We start from the raw sequence: 21,915 nt of genomic DNA, 5'->3' as shown, positions 1-21,915 counted from the left end.
TTAAAGTAGTTTATTAGGCAGCTCCGGGGGTCTTCTTTTTCCGACTTCGGGGGTCTTCTTCTGACTTCTCTGCACTTTCTGGTTCCTTTTCATGCTCTCTGGGCTCTTCTCCTGGTCTCCGGTTCTTCTCCGTGCTCTCCGGGTTCTTCTGCCGGGCTCCTACACTATCTTCTTCCAGCTCTTTTCTAGTGTTGGCCAGGTCTTCTCCTTCATCGGCATTGTCATCGTCTTCTTCTTCTTCTTCCTTCTTCTGTTCTTCCGATGTTGTCACGACGCTCTCTCCGCTGTAATGATGTGTACACGGTGCACAACAACTTATAAGGAATGGGGCGGGGTCACCAGGTGATGTCACCCATTGACCCCGTTCTTTATGACGGCACAGTTCCATGACGGGGAGAAGAGGCGGGAGAGCGGGAGAAGAACCAGAAAGCACAGAGAAATCAGAAGAAGATCCCCAAAGTCGGAAGAAGACCCCCAGAGCTGCCTAATAAACTACTTTAAAAACCTGTCTAGTATGTTTTTTTATTGACACTTTTTTCCCCAGGTGAATGGGTAGGGGTACGATGTACCCCATACTTATTCACATAGGGTGGGGTGGGTTCACGGATTACGATAAGCCCCCCAACCGCAGACCCCGACAACCAACGACCAGGGTTTTCTGGAAGAGGCCCTTGTCCTCATCAACATGGGGACAAGGTGCTTTGGGGTGGGGGGCCTGCAGAGTGCCCCCTTCCCCAAAGCACTCACCCCCAATGTTGAGGGCATGCGGCCTGGCACAGTTCAGGAGGGGGGGGGGCGCTCGCTTGTCCCCACCTCCTTTCCTGACTGGCCGGGCCACGTGCTCAGATAAGGGTCTGATATGGACCTTGGGGGTACCCCCATGCCATTTTTTTGGCGTAGGGGGTTCCCCTTAAAATCCATACCAGGCAACGGGGCTCGCAAGGTGTCAATCTCGCCGTTAAAAGCGGCGAAATTGACTTCCTTTTCTAGTCCCGTCGTAACTCATCACGTTCAAAATGAACGGACTTTAGTCCGTGTGTGGGCAAGTCCGGTCGTGTGTACACGGCATTAGAGTGTGGGGGTTGCTAGGTGTCGGTGCCTACAGGTCAATCAATAGTCACCCACACAGCCCCTTTGGGGAACCCTAATCTATAACACTTTTGCACTATCCCAGATCCACAGCTTTGAGCTAGACATGGGATTAGGACTTTTGGGATATTATCCCAGTGGGTTCCCTTTTGACCTTTTCTTAACTCTCGCAGAAATTCTATTTACCGGGCTGGATGCCACACTGCCAGATCACAGTTTCCTCAGGTGCCAGTCTTCCAAGCCAACGCGATTAAAGAATTGCTGGCTTAAACCAACTTTAGTAAGCCTCTTTCTGCTCTCTATGCTGCTCTTCTGTGTGTTGATTCTGCAAAGGTGACATGGTTCTGGGATCTCTGGAAGGATGACATCCCTGCTCTTGACTGAGAGGACTGGGATGATTGTCTGGAAGCTTGTCCTAAACTGGTAATTTCCTCTAGGGATAAATTGATACAAACAAAATTTCTCCATAGGGTCTATTTCAAATCAGTACGGTTACACAGGATTTTTCCTGTGCATACTCCTACTTGTTTATGCTGCCTGCTTCACCCAGGTACCCATGGGCACATGTTTTGGTAGTGCCCTATAGTCTCCAGGTTTTGGGTGGAGGTCTTTGACCTCATTCATTCCTGTCTCCAGCTCGGCTTTCCAGTGACACCAGAACTTGCTCTTCTGGGTATCCACAATGATGACCAATGACTGCACCATACAATACTGTTAATGTCGTACTTGCTGTATTACGGCAAAAAGGAAATGTGTAAATGAACCTCAGTGACCCCTCCTACTATATCATCTTGGGAGTCTATGATAAATGCTGCATTACCACTGTATCAGTTAACGTATCTAAATCATGGCTGCCCTTGGAAATATGTCAGGGTTTGGCTTCCCTGGATGGCCCAGTAGTTTTAGTTGAATTTTGTTTTTATTTTCTCTTCTATTCCCAGTCCCTCTGTTTGCTTAAAGCTTTCTTCTCATTCCCTCTTGTCCCCCTCACCCCCCTCCTGATCCACTTCTCACCTTCTTTTAGCTGTTTTTGGGTTGCAGAATCTCTCTCTCCCAGGAGTCTTACAGTAAGATGTTTTTGGGATTGTCAATCTATTGACAAAGCTGTATCACTTGTCTTCCCACATGATGTTGTTACCCTGATTTTCTTCTTGTGCCAGTTATGCGCTGCATTTGTACCTTTTAATAATGCTATTTTCATAAATAAATTCTGCTTGGTAAAAAAACAAAAAAACAGCAACTTTTCAGTGAACAATTTGGTCAGGACTATATAACATACAACATATGGTGTAGAATTCAGGGGTCAGGAGTAAGTAACATATAACACAGCATATAGAGTGCAGCAGTCACGATGAGACGGGAGGTAGAGAGAGAAAGAGAGGGGAGAGAGAGGGAAAGGGAAAGCACAGACAAAGAAGGTTGGGGAGGGGATAGAGTGGGGAGGGGGAGGAGGGGGGAGAGGCAGAGGGGAGAGGAGGGAGAAAAGTAAGGGGTGAGAGAAGCGAGATGGGGTAGAGAGAGAGAGGATGGAGAGAGAAAGGGTAGCAATGGAGGAAGAGGGGGGTAAGGAGGAGGGAAAGAAGGGAAGAGAGGGGGAGGGGGGAAAGGGGGACACAGACTAGGGGGGATGGAGGAGAGGAATAGAGAAGGAAATAAGGAGAAATAGAGATGGGGAGAAATTGACAGGGGGGGGGGGAGGGAGGAGGAGAGAGGGGGGAGAGAGGGGGTTAGAGGGGGAGAAAGGAGGGGCATAGAGAGAGACAAAATGGTTAGAGAAAGAGGGGAAAGAAAGAGAAAGGAATGAAGGGAGAGAGGAGGGTGGAGGGTGAAGGGGGACTGCTCATTTTACAGTATGCTCTCTAACCAATTACGCTCCGCCTCCCCCCAGGACTTGGGCTGGTCTCCTGAGGCTCTGGCAGGGGCAGGAAGCAGCCAGGATCTAGAGCTACATGCTTTGAAATGTATTCAAAATGTTTTTTGAAAAATGTCATCAAGGTTCTAAAGTGTCAAAACATAACAGTACACAAATGGCTCTGGAGGAGTTACCGGTAAATATATTATTATTGAATCCACCAAAAAGAATATAAACCTGGCTGAGACTCGAACTATTGCTTTATATTCTTTACCGTAGCCCCGTGGTATTTGTCTTATATATAAAAAAATGCACATTTCAAATGCAAATTATGTCAATTTAAATATAATACAAAGAATGTTTATTATCACATATAATAGACACTATGGGGTTGATTTACTAAGGGCAAATAGACTGTGCACTCTGCAAGAGCAGTTGCTCCAGAGCTTAGTAAATGAGCAGAAACTCTGATGACTTCCCTCATCCAAGCAAAAATGCTGTTTTTTTATTTTCCTTGCATGTGATTGGGTATTCTTTGAGAAGTGAAGCTTTGCCTCTTTTACCAAGCTCTGACACAATTGTACTTGCAGAGTGCAACTGCATTTTGCAAAGTGCACAGTCTTTTTGCCTTTAGTAAATCAAACTCTAAATCACAAAAGACTAATGCTATCATTAAAAAAAAATGCCTAGCAATGGAGAAATAAAATATAACAGTAAAAAAATAAGACAGCTCCTCCTCTCCTGTGTCATTTATCCTGCTCCTTTTTTTCTATATATGGATAAATATCTTCTGAGCATGACTATTTCTTCTTCATCCATCAAAAACCTTTCAGGTCAATCCCAAAAATTATACTTTCATAATATATACTTTTGTATATTAGCAAAAAAAGCTTATAAGACTATATACAGAATGTGGTGGTAACACTGTTGTGACTTTCTATATAGTATGTTCAGTTTAAAGGAGTGCGTTGAAACAACAACTGAACAAAGCTTTGGAGGTGTTCATTGGAAGAGAAAAAAATTGTGGCAGATATCTGCGAGCAGAATGATGTTACTTTTGTGTCTCCGTGATTTCATGTGTAAACTTTTGCTCTCCTAAGGCCTCCTAATATGGAGGTTTTTTGGATATTAAAATCAGCACTCAAGGTTTTATACACTAAACTCTGTGAACACTATATACCATATTCAGACCCCCAGCACAATGGTTTGCAGCTCAACAGAAAACCTTGTATGGTGTTTATATATTTATATTGCTAGTATATACAAGATACAACTGAAATATTTCAAACGCACGATGGCGTCCAGAACCTAGGATTCCAGTATACAAAGTGGATGATAGTTATTCTAAGTTTAAATATAATTTTTGGGATTGGCCGGAAAGGTTATAGACATATGAAAAATAAATATTGATGCTTGGAAGTAAGGATGAGCCGAACACCCCCCCCCCCCCGGTTCGGTTCGCACCAGAACGCGAACAGACCTAAACTTTGTGTGAATTTTAGAACCCTATTAAAGTCTATGGGACTCGAACGTTCAAAATCAAAAGTGCTAATTTTAAAGGCTAATATGCAAGTTATTGTCATAAAAAGGGTTTGGGGACAACCCCAAAAAAAAGTTTTAAAAACTGCAGTTTTTTCAGGAGCAGTGATTTTAATAATGCTTAAAATTAAACAATAAAAGTGTAATATTCCTTTGAATTTCGTACCTGGTGGGTGTGTATAGTATGCCTGTGAAGGGGCGCATGTTTCCCGTGTTTAGAACTGTCCCTGCACAAAGTGTCATTTCTGCAGGAAAAAAAGTCATTTAAAATCACTCGTGGCTATAATGAATTGTCGGCTTCCCGTAAAACAGAGAACAGTCATTGATAAAAAAAAAAAGCGTGGGGTTCCCCCAAATTCAATTACCAGGCCCTTCAGGTCTGGTATGGATATTAAGGGGAACCCCGCGTCAAATAAAAAAAAAAACGGCGTGGAGTTCCCCCTAAAAATCTATACCAGACCCTTTATCCGAGCATGCAACCTGGCAGGCTGCTGGAAAAGAGGGGGGATGAGAGAGCCCCCCCCGAACCATACCCGGCCACATGCCCTCAACATTGGGAGGATGCTTTGGGGTCCCCCCCAAAGCACCTTGTCCCCATGTTAATGAGGACAAGGGCCTCATCCCCATAACCCTGGCCGGTGGTTGTGGGGGTCTGTGGGTGGGGGGCTTATCAGAATCTGGAAGCCCCCTTTAACAAGGGGACCCCCAGATCCCGCCCCCCCTGTTTGAAATGGTAAGGGGGTACAAAAGTATTCCTACCATTTCACAAAGAAAGTGTAAAAAATAGTTAAAAAAAGACACACACCGTTGCAAAAGTCCTTTATTAAAAGAAAAAAAAAAAAAAAAAAAAAAAAAAGATTCCAGCGGTGGTAATCCACTCTTGCTATCCAGCGACGGATATGAAATTTAAAGGAATATTACACTTTTATTGTTTCACTTTAAGCATTATTAAAATCACTGCTCCCGAAAAAAATTAGAAAATTAAAAAATTAAAATTAGCACTTTAGATTTCTCCCATAGACTTGCACAGGGTGTTCCGTGGCTTTTCAAATTTGCCGCGAACACCCCAAGTTGTTCGGTCAACAGGCGAACAGGCATTTTTGCGAGTCGAACATGAGTTCGTTTTGAACTCGAAGCTCATCCCTACTTGGAAGACAGTCATCCATATATAGATAAAAAAGGAGCAAGATAAAGGATACAGGGAAGAAGGAGCGGCCTTGTTTTCAGATTGTTTTATTTTATTTTTCCTTGGCCAAGCATTTTAATTATGACATTATTACATTAATTTTGTGTGATATAGGGGGAGAGATATTAACTGGTGCACACAGAATCTGGTGCAGTTGTACATAGTAACCAATCAGCTTCAAGGTTTTATTGTCAAAGCTTAACTGAAGTTATAAGCTGATTGGTTACCATGCACAGCTGCGCCATATTTTGCACTCTCCAGATTCTGTGTGCCTCAGTATTAGTAAATCTCCCCCAAGTTGTTTATTATATGTAATAATAGAAAATGTTTATATCTTTATTGACATAATTTGGCTTTGACGTGCACTTGCGTATATATATATATATATATGTAAGACAAATACAGTGAAGCTAAAGTATGGAATATAGGGTGGTAGTTTCAGTCTCAACCAGGTTTTTATTCTTTTTGGTGGCTTCTGTTTGAAATCTGCCACCCAAATGCCCACACAACCCCTTTCACAAGCACAACATTGCCATGCAGTGCACTCTGGGGGTTTGAGTTTAAGCAGACACAGGAGATTGGATAGTAGGTAGAGCAGATACAGTCTCCGTCCTCTTCATTACAGGGGCAAATAGTGCCTTGAGACTTTTGGGCACTGAGAGAGGGTCACAGACACACTGCACTGACATCCTTGTAACAGAATGGTATGAACCAAGCAAATTCAGCTTGAAATGATGCTTATGCAAAAATGTGATGCCATAGGTATACAGAATGACAGGTAATCTTAATCACAGGCCACTGGTTTGTGCTGTCTGGGGCATTACTGGACAGAAGTTAGTTGGTGTATCTATCTATCTATCTATCTATCTATCTATCTATCTATCTATCTATCTATCTATCTATCTACAGTATCTGTTGTGCTCTACCCCGAAGGGGCTGCAATAGATTACCCAGGTCAAACTTGCTAGTATAGAGGCTGCCAGGCACAAGCACAGTTCAATGCACACCAACAATACAGGCTCAATCTATGGGGAGTCTTTTTAGAATGTATTGCTGAATAACTTGAAACAAGAGAGTGGTTCAGGTGTTTCAGGATAATAAAAAATGATAGTAGCAATTAATAGAAGGTCCAATTTTCAACAGGAATTCTTATAATAGCAGGCAAAGTCCCAACAGCAGGTTTTACTCATAATATCCCAAGAGCTGTCTGCCACCTAGTTTTCTTCAGGTACATCCTCAGTGAGGGAGACAAAAGATCCTTCTCCAGACCAGTACTTCAAGACAGTGCCCTCCATCGAAAATCCATTAGTAATCTTCTCCAGGCCCTCAACAGCAGCCCCAGGAGAACTGGAACCCTCCCTGGAGAGGAAAGAACACCCTGGAAATGCTTCCCAATTACTTATCACCTCCCAGCAACCTTTTGGATGCCTCCTTTGAAAGATTAGTTGAGTCATGATAAATATTCATACTGGTCATTTGACTGTCCCTGCCCCATATTCTAGAAGCAGGTGCGAGAAATCAAACACCCAGCTAGCAAACCCTAACCAGACAAACGCAATCAGTTACTGCTCTGTTGACTACTAGACATGTGCATTCGTTTTCGTCCGAATGCATTTTCGTCCGAATTTCAGCTATTTTCGTTTTCGTTTTGACAAACGATAACGAAAGCACAAAATCCGAAAAACGAAAGATCCGACATAAATAAATGCTTTATTTTCGTTTTCATTGTTACAACAGTTCGATATAGAATAGGAGATTCGACATGACTCTGACAATAACAATCTGTCTATAGAACCTGTGGTCGAATGTGCCTAACCTTACCTCTATTAGTCCAAGATTATATAGAGAAAATATTCGACAGAGAAAAAAGATTTGACAGAGAGAAAAGATTCTGCAAGTTACTGTCCTAAAAAGTGTTTGGGGACCCGGGTCCTGCCCCAGGGGACATGTATCAATGCAAAAAAAAGTTTTAAAAACTCCAGTTTTTTCGGGAGCAGTGATTTTAATAATGATTAAAGTGAAACAATAAAAGTGTAATATCCCTTTAAATTTCGTAGGGGGGGGGTTGTCTATAGTATGCCTGTGAAGGGGCTCATGTTTCTGGTGCTTAGAACTGTCCCTGCACAAAGTGTCATTTATGCAGGAAAAAAAGTCCTTTAAAATCACTCGCAGCTATTATGAATTGTCGGCTCCCGTAATACAGAGAACACTCATTGAAAGTCATTGATAAAAAAAATAAAAAAAAAATAAATAAAAAAGCGTGGGGGTCCCCCAAATTCAATTACCAGGCCCTTCAGGTCTGGTATGGATATTAAGGGGAACCCTGCCTAAAATTTAAGAAAAAATTTGATGTGGGGTTCCCCCTAAATATCCATAACCAGACCCTTCAGGTCTGGTATGGATATTAAGGGGAACCCCGCGTCAAATTTAAAAAAAAATTGACGTGGGGTTCCCCCTAAAAATCCATACCAGACCCTTTATCCGAGCACGCAACCTGGCAGGCCGCAGGAAAAGAGGGGGGGGACGAGAGCGGCCCCCCTCCCTCCTGAACCGTACCAGGCCACATGCCCTAAACATTGGGAGGATGCTTTGGGGGTCTGTGACCCCTCAAAGCACCTTGTCCCCATGTTGATGAGGACAAGGGCCTCATCCCCACAACCCTGGCCGGTGGTTGTGGAGGTCTGCGGGCGGGGGGCTTATCAGAATCTGGAAGCCCCCTTTAACAAGGGGACCCCCAGATCCCGGCCCCCCCCTGTTTGAAATGGTAAGGGGGTACAAAAGTACCCCTACCATTTCACAAAGAAAGTGTAAAAAATGGTTAAATAAACAAACACACTTTTGAAAAATTCCTTTATTAAAAATAAAAAAAAGATTCCAGCGGCGGTAATCCACTCTTGCTGTCCAGCGACGGACGGTCATCTCTCCAGCGATGTCTCATCTCATCCAGCGCAGTGAATACATCCTTCTTCTGTCTCCGTGGAGGAGACACTGCAGGCATTCCGGCGGCCTGACGTTTCTTATATGCGGAGGGCGGGGCCACCCGTCACCTGACCCCGCCCCCCTCTGACGCAAGGGGAAACCCGGGGTTCCCTGTGACGTATGGGTGGACCCCGCACCCCTCTGATGTAACACAGGCAGGTTTCCGTTACATCAGAGGGGGGCGGGATCACCCATACGTCACGGGGAACCCCAGGTTTCCCCTTGCGTCAGAGGGGGGGAGGGGTCAGGTGACGGGTGGCCGCGCCCACCGTATATAAGAAACGTCAGGCCGCCGGAATCCTTGCAGTGTCTCCTCCACGGAGACAGAAGAAGGATGGATTCGCTGCGCTGGATGAGATGAGCCATCGCTGGAGAGATGACCGTCCGTCGCTGGATAGCAAGAGTGGATTATCGCCGCTGGAATCTTTTTTTTTTTTTTTTTTTTTTAATAAAGGAATTTTTCAAAAGTGTGTTTGTTTTATTTAACCATTTTTTACACTTTCTTTGTGAAATGGTAGGGGTACTTTTGTACCCCCTTACCATTTCAAACAGGGGGGGGGGGTGGGATCTGGGGGTCCCCTTGTTAAAGGGGGCTTCCAGATTCTGATAAGCCCCCCGCCCGCAGACCTCCACAACCACCGGCCACGGTTGTGGGGATGAGGCCCTTGTCCTCATCAACATGGGGACAAGGTGCTTTGAGGGGTCACAGACCCTCAAAGCATCCTCCCAATGTTGAGGGCATGTGGCCTGGTACGGTTCAGGAGGGAGGAGGGGCCGCTCTCTCGTCCCCCCCTCTTTTCCTGCGGCCTGCCAGGTTGCGTGCTCGGATAAAGGGTCTGGTATGGATTTTTAGGGGGAACCCCACGGCATTTTTTTTTTAAATTTGACACGGGGTTCCCCTTAATATCCATACCAGACCTAAAGGGTCTGGTTATGGATATTTAGGGGGAACCCCACGTCAAATTTTTTCTTAAATTTGAGGCAGGGTTCCCCTTAATATCCATACCAGACCTGAAGGGCCTGGTAATTGAATTTGGGGGACCCCCACGTTTATTTATTTATTTATTTTTTTATCAATGACTTTCAATGAGTGTTCTCTGTATTACGGGAGCCGACAATTCATAATAGCTGCGAGTGATTTTAAAGGACTTTTTTTCCTGCATAAATGACACTTTGTGCAGGGACAGTTCTAAGCACCAGAAACATGCGCCCCTTCACAGGCATACTATAGACAACCCCCCCCTACGAAATTTAAAGGAATATTACACTTTTATTGTTTCACTTTAATCATTATTAAAATCACTGCTCCTGAAAAAACGGCCGTTTTTAAAACTTTTTTTTGCATTGATCCATGTCCCCTGGAGCAGGACCCGGGTCCCCAAACACTTTTTAGGACAGTAACTTGCAAATTAGCCTTTAAAATTAGCACTTTAGATTTTGAACGTTGGAGTCCCATAGACTTTAATAGGGTTCTAAAGTATGCTATATACTAGCTCCGTCAAATCTTCTTTATACATTCGACAGACACCATAAGCCTTCAAAGACAGATTCGACCGTAATTCATGTGGATTTTCGGACGAATGCAATTTTTGAACGAAAAACGAAATAAATAAAAACGAATTTCGGGAGTAACTAAATAAATTAAGTTTTCGGACGAAAACGAAATTCCGAAACGAAATATTTTACTCTGCACATGTTTATTGACTACAATACTATCTATCTATCTATCTATCTATCTATCTATCTATCTATCTATCTATCTATCTATCTATCTATCTATCTATCTTTACTGGCTTTTCTATTTGGGTAAATATTGTACTTTCTATAGTGTTGCATGCACTGAGATATCATTCATAGTTATTTATGAAGAAATCTCAGTGAAGTCTCATGCTTGACAGCAAGTCATTTGTACTATATCATTTTAAATTCTTCCAGGGAACAGTATCTAGTTTCTGATCGCTCTTCCATTGGGAGCTTGTCAAGTGCGAATGCTGCAGGCCGAATCCAGCATCTTTATTTATCTGAGGATCTGAGCCCAAGGGAAATACAAGAAAATACTCTTTCACTCCAAGCAGGTAGCATAACTTGGCATACATATGTTTGTGTGTGCAGTGAAAATAGCCAACTTGTCTTTTTTTAACAAATGTAACTTTTTTTACTTACATCATTTTTTTTAATAGAATAAATGTTTTTCTTGTCAATCATTTTTATTGAATGTGACATATCAAGGTAACAGCATCATTACAGTACATTTGAAAGTAGACTACAGTATCTATGTGTGAACATGCTTACTATTAATGTCTATGGTAGCAATGCAGTTAAACAAAATTTAACAAATGGGGTTGATTTAATAAAACTGGAGAGGACAAAATCTGGTGAAGCTGTGCATAGAAACCAATCAGCTTCAAGTTTTCTTGTCAAAGCTTAATTGAACAAGCTGATTGACTACCATGCACAGCTGCACCAGATGTTGCACTCTTAGTAAATCAACCCCAGCATGTAACAAGTATTTGTGCAAAAGTAGCAGACACAAGGTGAAGAAGTCCAAGTTTTTTGTAACAAAGCTTTAACTATTACTCATCATTATCAACATAGTAAGAAATAATTAAACGTCTTTATACATCCTCTTAGACGCAAACCACTCTAGAGATGCATGGTGTGGGAGTGCCTAGTATGTGTTACTATAAATATTGAAACTTTCTAGCTTCAAGTCAAGGTAAGTATCCCAACAGGTGTGGGCACAAGGAGAAAGTCAAAAGAAAAGATAAGTAAAGAAAAGGACAAGTATTAAAGACAAGGGAATGTGGGGGAAGAGGTCCATCACGAGAACCACCAATGGGGAAACAAAACCTGTCAAATCCGTATCTTACAAAAGGAATAGGAACCTATTAAAGCTCACCAGAAGATAGAATTCTGCCCCCGGTCCAGATTTGATCAACATTCTTAGTCTAGATGTTGAGGACCACAGCCATTTTTTGTTTTAAATCCCATACCACATCATTTTTTGTTTTACCTGGGCAGTTGTTTGCCTGGAAAACCCCCCTCATTTTTGCCAGGGTTTGTCTGCTGTAAACAAGAACATCAAGAAAAGAAATTGCCTATTAGTACATTCAGATGGTTTTAAGTTCAGCAGGGCTTCTTTGGGTGTCTTTTGTATGCTTTTGCATATGACCATCTAGTCATTACACCATCTGCTAAACACCAGTCTAGAATCATTTGATTTTGGGTCATTTTTTAGGTTATACAAAGAACCGTAGTATTCACTGAATGCATTAGCAATCTCACGGGGGTTTATTAATTTTTCTTTAGTGACCGGGTGGTACAGGAAAGGGATGGACGTTTTAGAACGCACCCCTTTGATTTGTTTAGCAAGGAGTTTCCCAGCTTTATTGCCAGTGGCATAAAGGGTAGATTGAAAACGTTTGTGGGAGATTTCAAATTGTTCCAATAACATGGAACGAAGTTCTAAACGGAGTTGGCCCAATTTAGTTTTTAAGCAGCCGGATGCTTTTTGTTTATTTAAAGTATCCAGCTCTTTGATTTCTTTTAGGAGGTTATCAATGCAGTGCGATCTCTCCTTCTTAGCCCTAGAACTTTGTTGGATAAAAATCCCCCGCATATAAGCTTTGTGGGCTTCCCAAAGCGTCGCTGGGTGAGAAACAGAGTCCTTGTTGGTTGCAAAGAATAGTTCTAGATGGTCCTTTATAATTGTACCGTAGGGGTCTTTCTGAAGCACATTTGTGTTCATCCTCCAGAGGAAGGTCGGAGATAGATGTGGTGAGTTTGTCAGGGTGATACTCACTGGTGAATGGTCTGACCACGTGATCGGATGGATATCTGAGGCAGAGATTTTTTGAAGAGTCCATTGGTCGGTTAGGAATAGGTCTATTCTGGAGTATGAATTATGACACGGTGAGAAGTAAGTGAAATCTCGCTCTGACGCATGTTGGCATCTCCAGATGTCTTGTAATTGAAATTCTTGTAAGAGAGGGCCCAGGGAAAGATTACGGCGTCTAGAGGGGACAGAAGAGTCCAAATCTGAGTCTGGAATTAAGTTAAAGTCGCCACACCAGAGGAGAGTGCCTTTTTGCACGTTGTCTATTTTCCTTTTGAGCTTCCTCAGAAATTTGATTTGGTGGACGTTGGGTGCATAGACGTTCACAATAGTAAATAAGGCCTTGTTCAGAGAACATACTAAGATGATATAGCGTCCATTGTCATCTAGTACTTGATGGTGCAGTTCAAAGGTTAAGGACGAATTAATTGCCGTTAGCACCCCTCTTTTCTTCGAGTTGGTACTTGCTGTAAAGATATGCGGGTATTGATTGTTGGAGCATTTCGGTGGTGCAGCCGTGGAGAAGTGCGTCTCCTGTACGCATAAGATGTCACAGTGAGATTCTTTAGCCAATTTCCAAAGAGAAGACCGTTTTACCGGGTGATTAAGACCGTTCGCGTTGATGGATAGAAATTTGATAGACATTTTGATTGTCTATGCTGCGAAGGCCCCAGAGACAGCTAGTTACTTGATTGGACGAGGTAGAGATCAGTAAAAACCTCTATAGAAGCTGTAGAGCAGAGAACTAATCCAGCGGAAGTTGTACACTAGATCAAACCAATAAGTATAGGCGACAGTGATGACACAAACTAAAAACAATGCTAAAATTAGGTAACAAGAGAAAAAAAAAAGAAAAAAAAAAAAGATAAAAAAGAGTCAATCAACGCCAGAATAAGCGTAACGGAACTATGTGCCAAGTGGCCGAACAGATGGCCTCGTTGGAAAGTGACTTGCACTTACTTGGCAATAACGTGGGGAAAAAGTTCAAGTGGCCTGAATAGAGCCATGTGAGAATCCGGGATATAAATGATGCATTGATTGGACCTCGTTCAGCGACTGGATGGGTGGTGAGGGCGCTGAGTTGGGTGAGCCTCCGAGTGTGGGATAGAATGCCTGTGAGTTTCCAGCGGTGTGGTTGCGGTATCAGGGATTATGCCCCATGAGCGCAGATAGTTTAGTCCTTCCGTCAGGTTGGAGGCTGTAACTTTAGCCCCATTGTAGGTTATCAAGAGCTTAGCAGGATTTATCCATTTGTAAGGAAGATTATGGTTCCTCAGAGCTTTTGTAACCGTATTCAGCTCTCTACGCAGCTGAAGCGTATATTGTGACAGGTCAGCAAATATTTGTAGGTGCGAATACGGATCGGGTAAAGATTTCTCGTTTCTAGCAATTTGCACGATCTGCTCCTTGACATGGTAAAAATGAATACGTAAGATCACGTCACGTGGAATGGAGTCAGGTAGGGATGGCGGTTTCGGCAAACGGTGGATACGGTCTATCACCATTTCCATATTTTTAAAATTGGGTAGTAGTGTTTTGAAAAGCCCTTTAGCATAGGCTGATAGATCTTGGGGTTGCACCATTTCCGCTATTCCTCTAATTTTTAGATTGTTGCGACGAGATCTGTCTTCGAGATCTGCCAATTTGCGTTTAATCCAAGCGTGATCTTCTAGGTTAACCTCATGTGCGTCAACAAGATCATTCACGGTCGATGCGAATCCCCCCAATCCGTTTTCAATATGTGATACTCTAGTAGATACGGAGGCTATATCAGCATGCAGGCGTTGCATAATTGATACCATATCCGTTTGCATGGAATTTCTGAGGGTGGATAACATATCCTTAAGTGTGGTATCAAGAATAGGCTGGTTGTTGGTAGGGAAGCTAGCAAAAGGATCAATGGCATTGCAGGGGTTAATAGACTGTATAGTGTTCAGGCTCACCTCAGGTGCTACTGGGTTCTCTGAGTCCAGCCTCATTCTAGCCTTTGCAGGGCTACCGGTCAATGGAGTGCCTGGATAAGAGGCAGGGAGGCTCTGTGCAGTGCTAGTGAGCTCCATTAGACCCTCCTCAAGCTCACTGGTCTGATGGCTCTGTAACGCTGAAAGCTGTGAGGGGAGACCTGCAGACGCTGCAGCCGCGGCGCCATCTTGGATTTTTCCGGCGGCCGGCTGGTGTAAATAGGCCGTTATTTTTTGTGGATGGCGGTGTCCCTTCCTTTTAGAGGACATACTGCCACGCTGCAGGGATATCCAGAGAGTTCCCCTGTGAAGTTTTCGTGTGAAAACGAGGTCTCAATGCGCTGTGGTGAGTCGCTAATCCCGGGTGTCTCTCAGCCCTCAGTGAAAGACGTCCATGCCGCTCGGAAGTTGGCCACGCCCCCGAATCATTTGATTTTGGGCCAATCCCACCAGATATATAAAAGGTTACCTGGTATTTGGCAATCTTGGAAGCATTTGTCAGCCATTGTGGGTGTAAAGTTATCAGACATTGGGTAACCATGTACCACCGAATTAATAGTTTATACTTAAATTCAACAGCTGCACTATTAATGGAACAATGTGCTGTGGTTTGCCATATTTGACGCTAGTCCTCTTTATCCAGGTCCTCCTCCAGGTACTCTTCCCAAATGGCCATATATGAATGTGGACAAGGTGCTTTCCCTTCCAAAATGGAAGCATAAATGGTCATGATAACACCCTCAGCAGAATAAATGTTTTAAAGGTTATTCTCATTGAAAAAGGTAATTGGGCTGTCACAAAAAGAGAAAGAAACATAGGCATTCAGGAGGCAGTGGGCCTTCACTGCTCTGTGAAAAATGTTCCACTGACACAGCTGTAAATCAACCCTTAAAGTATTATTCAGCTCACATACAAATCTTAATAGAAGATTGGACTGTCAGTTTAAAAAAGTAATAGAAGCACTACTTGAAGCTTGTGAAAAGCCTGGTGAAGCCTGGCTTGTGTTAAAGTGAAAATCATCTATATGTTCCCACACTGTAAACTGTGTAAGCTTCAAAAAATACTTGCACACTGCTCTTCTTGAAACCTGGTTGAACAAGGCCTAATGCTGATGATAATAGGATTAGGAAGTACTTGTGCCTTGAAAAAGTATTCATACCGGTTGAAATTTTCCACATTTTGTCATGTTACCACCAAAAAGGTAAACGTATTTTATTGGTATTTTATGAGATAGTCCAAGTGGCACATAATTGTGAAGGAAAATGATAAATAGTTTTCAAGATTGTTTACAAATAAATATCTGAAAAGTGTGGTGTGCATTTGTATTCAGCCCCCTTTACTCTGACACCCCTAACTAAAATTTTGTGGAACCAATTGCCTTCATACGTCACTTAATTAGTAAATAGAAGGCTACCTGTGTGTAGTCTAATCTCAGTATAAATACAGATGTTCTGTGAAGCCTTCATAGGTTTGTTAGAAAACCTTAGTAAACAAACAGTATCATGAATGCCAATGAACACACCAGACAGGTCAGGGATAAAGTTGTGGAGAAGTTTAAAGCAGGGTTGGGTTATAAAAAATATCCCAAGCTTTGAACATCTCAAAGAGCACTGTTCAATCCATCATCTGAAAATGGAAAGAATATGGCACAACTGCAAACCTACCAAGACATGGTCATTCACATAAACTGACAGGCCAGGCAAAGAGTGCATTAATCAGAGTAGCAGCCAAGAGGCCCATGGTAATTCTGGAGGAGCTGCAGAGATCCACAGCTCAGGTGGAGGAATCTGTCCACAGAACAACTATTAGTCGTGCACTCCACAAATCTGGCCTTTTTAGAAGAGTGGCAAGAAGAAAGCCATGTTTGAAAGAAAGCCATAAGAAGTCCCGTTTGCAGTTTGTGCAAAAGGTTTCTGCACAGATGTCAATGTAAATCACAGCCCAAAATCACAAAAAGTAGTACAGAAACTACTTTTTGAAATTGGTGCAGTGCCACTGATGCGGCGTCGCACCGATTAGGATGGTTAGTGCCACTGACGGCAATTGCCGCTGATTTGACATGTCAAATTGCATGTCCCAATGGTCCAGTGTGAACCAGGGCTAAAGCTTTTATGAAATTTTAGTGATTGGATTTGCGTACTATTTTACGTTTTCACTGAATGTGCAAAGAACCTCACATTTGCTAGGTTATAAATGTGGTGACAAGTATAGTACATCATATTTCCAATTGTTGAGCATATATGGGTAAATGTTAGTGAATATTGCGCAGCTCTGTGATTGTGCAGGTATATCTTCCGAGCGAATTTATTTTATAAAGGAGGTGAAAGATTCACTTGCTGAATGTACTGTTTTATATGTAAGCTAGTAACTGCCTATATTTGCATTAATCAGTTTGAAAAGATCTCAAGTGTTATATATAATACAAAGATTTTGTAATGTTCTACCATTTTAGTTGTTTTCTTGATGGAGGTCATGTTTATATTGCCAGTTACTGCTAATAGCTGAGCATATATTTTATGGCAGTATTTAATGCTGGCCTATTGACATAGCTAAGACGTTGATGGGATTATGGGTTTTATAATTCATTGTTTCTTATAGATAAAGTGCTGAATTTGTAATGTGTTCTTGTCTTCTTAGAAAAGCCCAGTCATATTGTACCTTAGCTGAATATAAATGTACTGACCGAGCCTCTTGTCTCATTCTATCTAGCCTGCTGTGCAGCTCTTACTGAACTTGTGCTCAATGACACCAATGCTCACCAAGTAGTTCAGGTAGAGTAACATTTTTTGCTCAATCTATGTGTGTGTTCATCCGTTACACAGCTATAAATGTAACACTTATGATGGTTGTGCATGAACAGTATATTCAATTCATCTATTTTAAGTTCCTGCCTACTAATATAGGTTTTAAGTTTGAAAAAAATAAAAATGCTGAACAGTGTTATTTTCTTGCTATATATAAGGCAATTAAATTCCTGACAAAAAGCCCCCAAAAATAGAACCTCTTGTGTATTTTTCACAGCTGCTAATGAATTTTGTCTGAGGTCAGAACTGTGGGAGGAGGGTCTTCCTATGCTCTGTATCTGTGAAATTGAAGTCTGAGGGTGATAAATTCTATCACTAACTATCATGGAGTCTGCAGATTTTACAGTACTTAAGTAATGTATTTTTTTTGGGCTTCACATATTTTCTTGTTGCTGAATGTCACCTACATTTGCAGAGAAAATTCTATTTGAAAGTATAATTCTGAGCAAAGGCAGTTACAATTAACTTTATCTCTATACTAACAGCACTTTCATCGAAAAAAAAATTGCAAATAAAGAAAAAATAATATAGCGTATACAATTGCGACACAAGTCATATTGTAATTGAATGTTATAAAAAATTACCTTTCCTTTTCAATCTGCATCCGCTGTAATTTGCATTGCAATATGGTTACCTTGAGCTGTTCTGTACACAGAATGTGTACTGACCTCCCCCAGAAACATAATTTCCTGCTTGTGTGATTGGCTCACCAATTGTCCCATAAGTCTAAGCCTAAAATACAAGTCAGATTTCAGGCATCCCCTGCAACAAAATATAATTTTTGGTGCGATACTCCCTGTAGGAACATGTCTAAAGGGATGCAGGCCTAGCAGATTTCCTCATTAGTACCCTAATTATAATAATATAATTATGACACCACTCTCGTTAGACCCACTCACCACAGAGGCACAGAGGAACATACAGGGATTACTAGAATAACAAAAGGTAGAAATCTGCAACAAAGGTTTTTTTTTTTAAATCCTTGCAATGCACATAGATCACCCAGAGGGGAATGTTTCTTTCTCACCAAAAGCTGTCTATACACATAGATTTTGTTCAGCCTGCTCGTTGAACCAAAAAAAAAAATTAACAGATTTCTCTCTCCACCAAAATATTGTGGATGGACAAATCCCCCACCCTGGGCTATTTTATTCTGACAGCTGGTGCTGCCAGCTATCAGTGTACCTGAACAATGCCTGCATCACAAAATATCATTGATAAAACGCTGGAAGGTGGCAGGGGCATTGGAGAGGCAGAAAGGCCAAAAGACCAGATACTCAAAATGGACAAACCTGCTGTGGAAAGCAGTTTTCCACTCATACCCTTCTCGGATATGGACCAAGTTGTAGGCTCCCCACAAATCCAACTTAGTGAAAAAGGTTACAGATCTAAGCCTCTAAAAGAGTTCAGGTGCAAGGAAAAGAGGATAACAGTTTTGCACAATAAGCTTATTAAGCTCGGGGTAGTCCATGCATGGCAGAAGGACGTGATCCACAAAGAAGATTCCTGCACCTGTTGGAGAAATGGAGGGATGGATGAAGCCTTTCTTTTGGTTCTCATCAACATATTTCTTCAAGGCTTCCAGGGGTGTCAGTCCAAGGGATGTCAGCCCCCCATGTACTGAGTACGTCCAGATATTCATGGTATGGCTCAGGCACCATCTGGTGTGCTTCACTTTGCGAGTCCATGCAAATCCCAGGGTTACTCATGGAGCAGGGGGTCCAAACAGACAATGTTCTTGGCAGTAAATCGATTGGAACTTAATTCCTCCGGAAATCCAATAGATTTGGGGATTATGTGCCTGCAGCCATGGTAGCCCAAGGATGACAGGAAACAGTGGAGAAGAAATAGCATCCAGACTTAACAGTTCTTTGTGATTAGTCGGCAGGGATGGTGCAAGGATTTTTGACACCCTAGGAGAAACCTAATTTTGCCCCCCTCATTGGCTCCACCTGACTCCACCCCTTTTGCCCTGTTCATGTATATGGTGGAGGGGGGGGGTGGCAGGGGTGGAGATTATTGACAAATGGTTGCAGCACCTTCTTGCTTCCTAATGCCAGCAATGGTCCGCAGGTAAATGGACAGGCTAGGGTAGTAAATGGACAGGCTAGGGTAGTATATGGACAGGCTAGGGTAGTATATGGACAGGCTAACTATACAACTGCCTGTCCGTACAAGCAGACAGATACACTGACAATGGTTTACAGGCTCCTAGTCAAAATAATAATAAGTTATTCCCCCCTTTTATTTACATGCAAAAAGATCTGCATTTATTATTTTTTTACAAAGCTGAACTTGAACAGCCACACCTCAAATCACCGCAATTTTTGTATTTTCAGGCCTCAGATCACTACAATTCTTCCACCTTCACACCTCAGATTACCCCAATTGCTTCGCCACTGTAGTCCTCTGCTCACCTGTTCACTGCACCACCCTGAACACCGTTCCCCTCTGCACCCCTCCTGGCACTCTGTCTTCCACCAACACATCTGTTCCTCTTGTATCCCCCAATCCCCAAAAACGCATACCCACATCATTTCCTCTCTGTACCCCCCACAAATCTGGTATCAGGCATTTTAAAAATCAAAATCCCCAGCAAGTGTGCTGCACATGAAGCTAGAAACTGGAACTGGAAAAAATTCAAACATTGTGTATTGCCAGCTTTTCTTTTTGTACTTCCCTCTTGCTTCGCTTGTTTAATCGAACCCTTGGATATACCCAGTGCTTCCAGGTGTGGGGAATCAGCTAATCCCTAGGCCAGAACCCTGTCACATAGGGGAGGACAGAACGTCATTAACCCTGTGTAAGGTTCAACACAGGCTGCCAACACAGGGAATCAGCTCTCCAAAGGGCTGCATGGTCAGATCAGCCAGGTCAGTAACAAACGATCAGATCAGGCATGGACAGCAGACAGAAGAGCGGTCAGGGTACAGGCCAAGGTCAGTATTGTTAGAGCCAGCAGATGAGCAAGAGATCAAAGCTTGTTTAAATTAAGTAAGTGGGTGGCTTGTCAAATGAGCTTGTCGCTTTACCCAGAATGGTTTTTAAGTCTAAATAAAGCTGCAATCCCTGGAGCATTTGTCATAGTTTGTAAGTATGCACATTATGGAAGACTTACACCATAGGCAGGCCTCCTCTAGTGATGCAAGGTGTGTGCACTCCCTCTTGTTGCTATCTTCTCTTGGTCTTATTCTGGCCAACTGTCTTCTTTCTTTGGTCATGGGGCAGCCGTTGATTATGTTACTGCTGTGCATGGGAGTTACCCTAGCACCTGCCTTCACTTTTTCACTCTCAGCATTTTACAAATGCAGGGAGTTCACAATGAACTGCACATGCATCACTCTCAGTGTACAATTTTTGTAAAATTGCTATCAGAAAATAAAATAATTATTTATTTATTTTGGCAGCAGGGACATGCAAAGTCCTTTCTACTAAAAACTCTATCTTCTGTCAATTTTTTTAAAAAAATCAGATTTTTTAGGAATCTGTCTAGAGGCAAAATGGCGGTCTTAGGAGCCTCTGATAAAAGCAGTCACGTTCTTGATAAGTAAAGCTGAGCTTAGAGTATCTGTCACAAATCTGTATCAGGGGATCCCAGTGAAAGACACTATGCTCATGTCCTGAATTGCATGCTAGTTCTATTTAATAAGTATTATTTCTTCTCACCCTCCACCCACAAACACACAAAACATGACACTGTCTACCAGTGTCAAAATACCTTTGCCTCATTTTAAGGAATACTAACATACCTACATTACATAATGTGTTTCTTTTTTGCAGGAAAATGGTGTTTACATTATTGGTATGCTGATTTTACCAAGCAGACAAAATGATTGTATTAGAAGCAAGTCTATTTTGTTACAGGTAATAACAAAACGTGCTTAAAGGGAATGTGTACTGTGTGTTTTTATTTATATATATATATATATTTTATATATTATTTATTTGGTGATTTAGGATCCTCTTTACATTTTTCAGGCTCTTTGTTTCTTTGATGTAAACCTATTATTTGCATAACTCAATAACTCAAGCTGAAATTTACACATTCAAGTGAATTAAATGAAGGGAAAAGACCAGATTCAACAGACCTATGTGCATTGCAACCTTAAATGGTAGTAATACAGGTTCACTTACTGATGGGAAAAGGTCCGCTGGGTGTCCTAGCCAGAGTGTTATTGTTGCTTCACTGTTTTCCATGGCCAAAGCCCGTTTGGGAGGAATGCAGAGATGGCAGGATGGAAGCAGCTGCTGGCTAGCATATGGTGGTGTCCACAAATGCCTATGGCGCGCCTGGATTTAACTACTTCTGGGTAATCAAGTGGCATCTGTGGATGCAGTCTTTGCATCTCTTTATCCAGCTTTCGGCAGTGATCCTCAACCCTGCAGCTGGCCATGGAGCAAAGATTAACACTTTGGCAAAAACACTCAACAGTCCTTTTTGCCAACAGTAAGTGTGCTACTTACATCTCTGATGTCTTTATGTATTGTGTCCTAACTCAAGTTAGACAATCTCATTTCCGTGCACTATTGCAGATGAATTGCTTCAGAAGAACATAGTAGTTGATTTACTAAAACTGGAGTGTGCAAAGTCTGGCCAGCTGTGCATGGTAGCCAATCAGCTTCTAACCTACATAGTTAGTAAGGTTGAATAAAGACACCAGACCATCCAG

The 21,915-nt window shown here is 42.3% G+C and overlaps 1 protein-coding gene across 14 annotated transcripts in view; it reads left to right on the top strand.

Moving 5' to 3' along the window:
- The window catches only part of NEK10 (NIMA related kinase 10), a 487,578-nt gene that overhangs the window by 105,692 nt on the left and 359,971 nt on the right, over positions 1 to 21,915 (top strand). For all 14 annotated transcript variants that reach the window (XR_013277553.1, XR_013277555.1, XR_013277554.1 and 11 more), the window contains 3 exons: positions 10,581 to 10,720; positions 17,151 to 17,212; positions 21,026 to 21,109. Coding sequence is in view for 11 of the 14 variants with exons in the window: in XM_077491445.1 (XP_077347571.1) it covers positions 10,581 to 10,720; positions 17,151 to 17,212; positions 21,026 to 21,109 (286 nt within the window). In the remaining 3 variants the exon portion in view is untranslated. The remainder of the gene's footprint in view (positions 1 to 10,580; positions 10,721 to 17,150; positions 17,213 to 21,025; positions 21,110 to 21,915) is intronic.

The sequence above is a fragment of the Lithobates pipiens genome, unplaced genomic scaffold (assembly GCF_037356315.1).
Source record: "Lithobates pipiens isolate NorthernLeopardFrog02 unplaced genomic scaffold, aLitPip1_a1.2 Scaffold_19, whole genome shotgun sequence".
In the NCBI taxonomy this organism is placed as follows: Eukaryota; Metazoa; Chordata; class Amphibia; order Anura; family Ranidae; genus Lithobates; species Lithobates pipiens.
The sequence above is the reverse complement of the archived record's forward strand: the minus strand, read 5'-3'. Positions and strand labels throughout refer to the sequence as shown.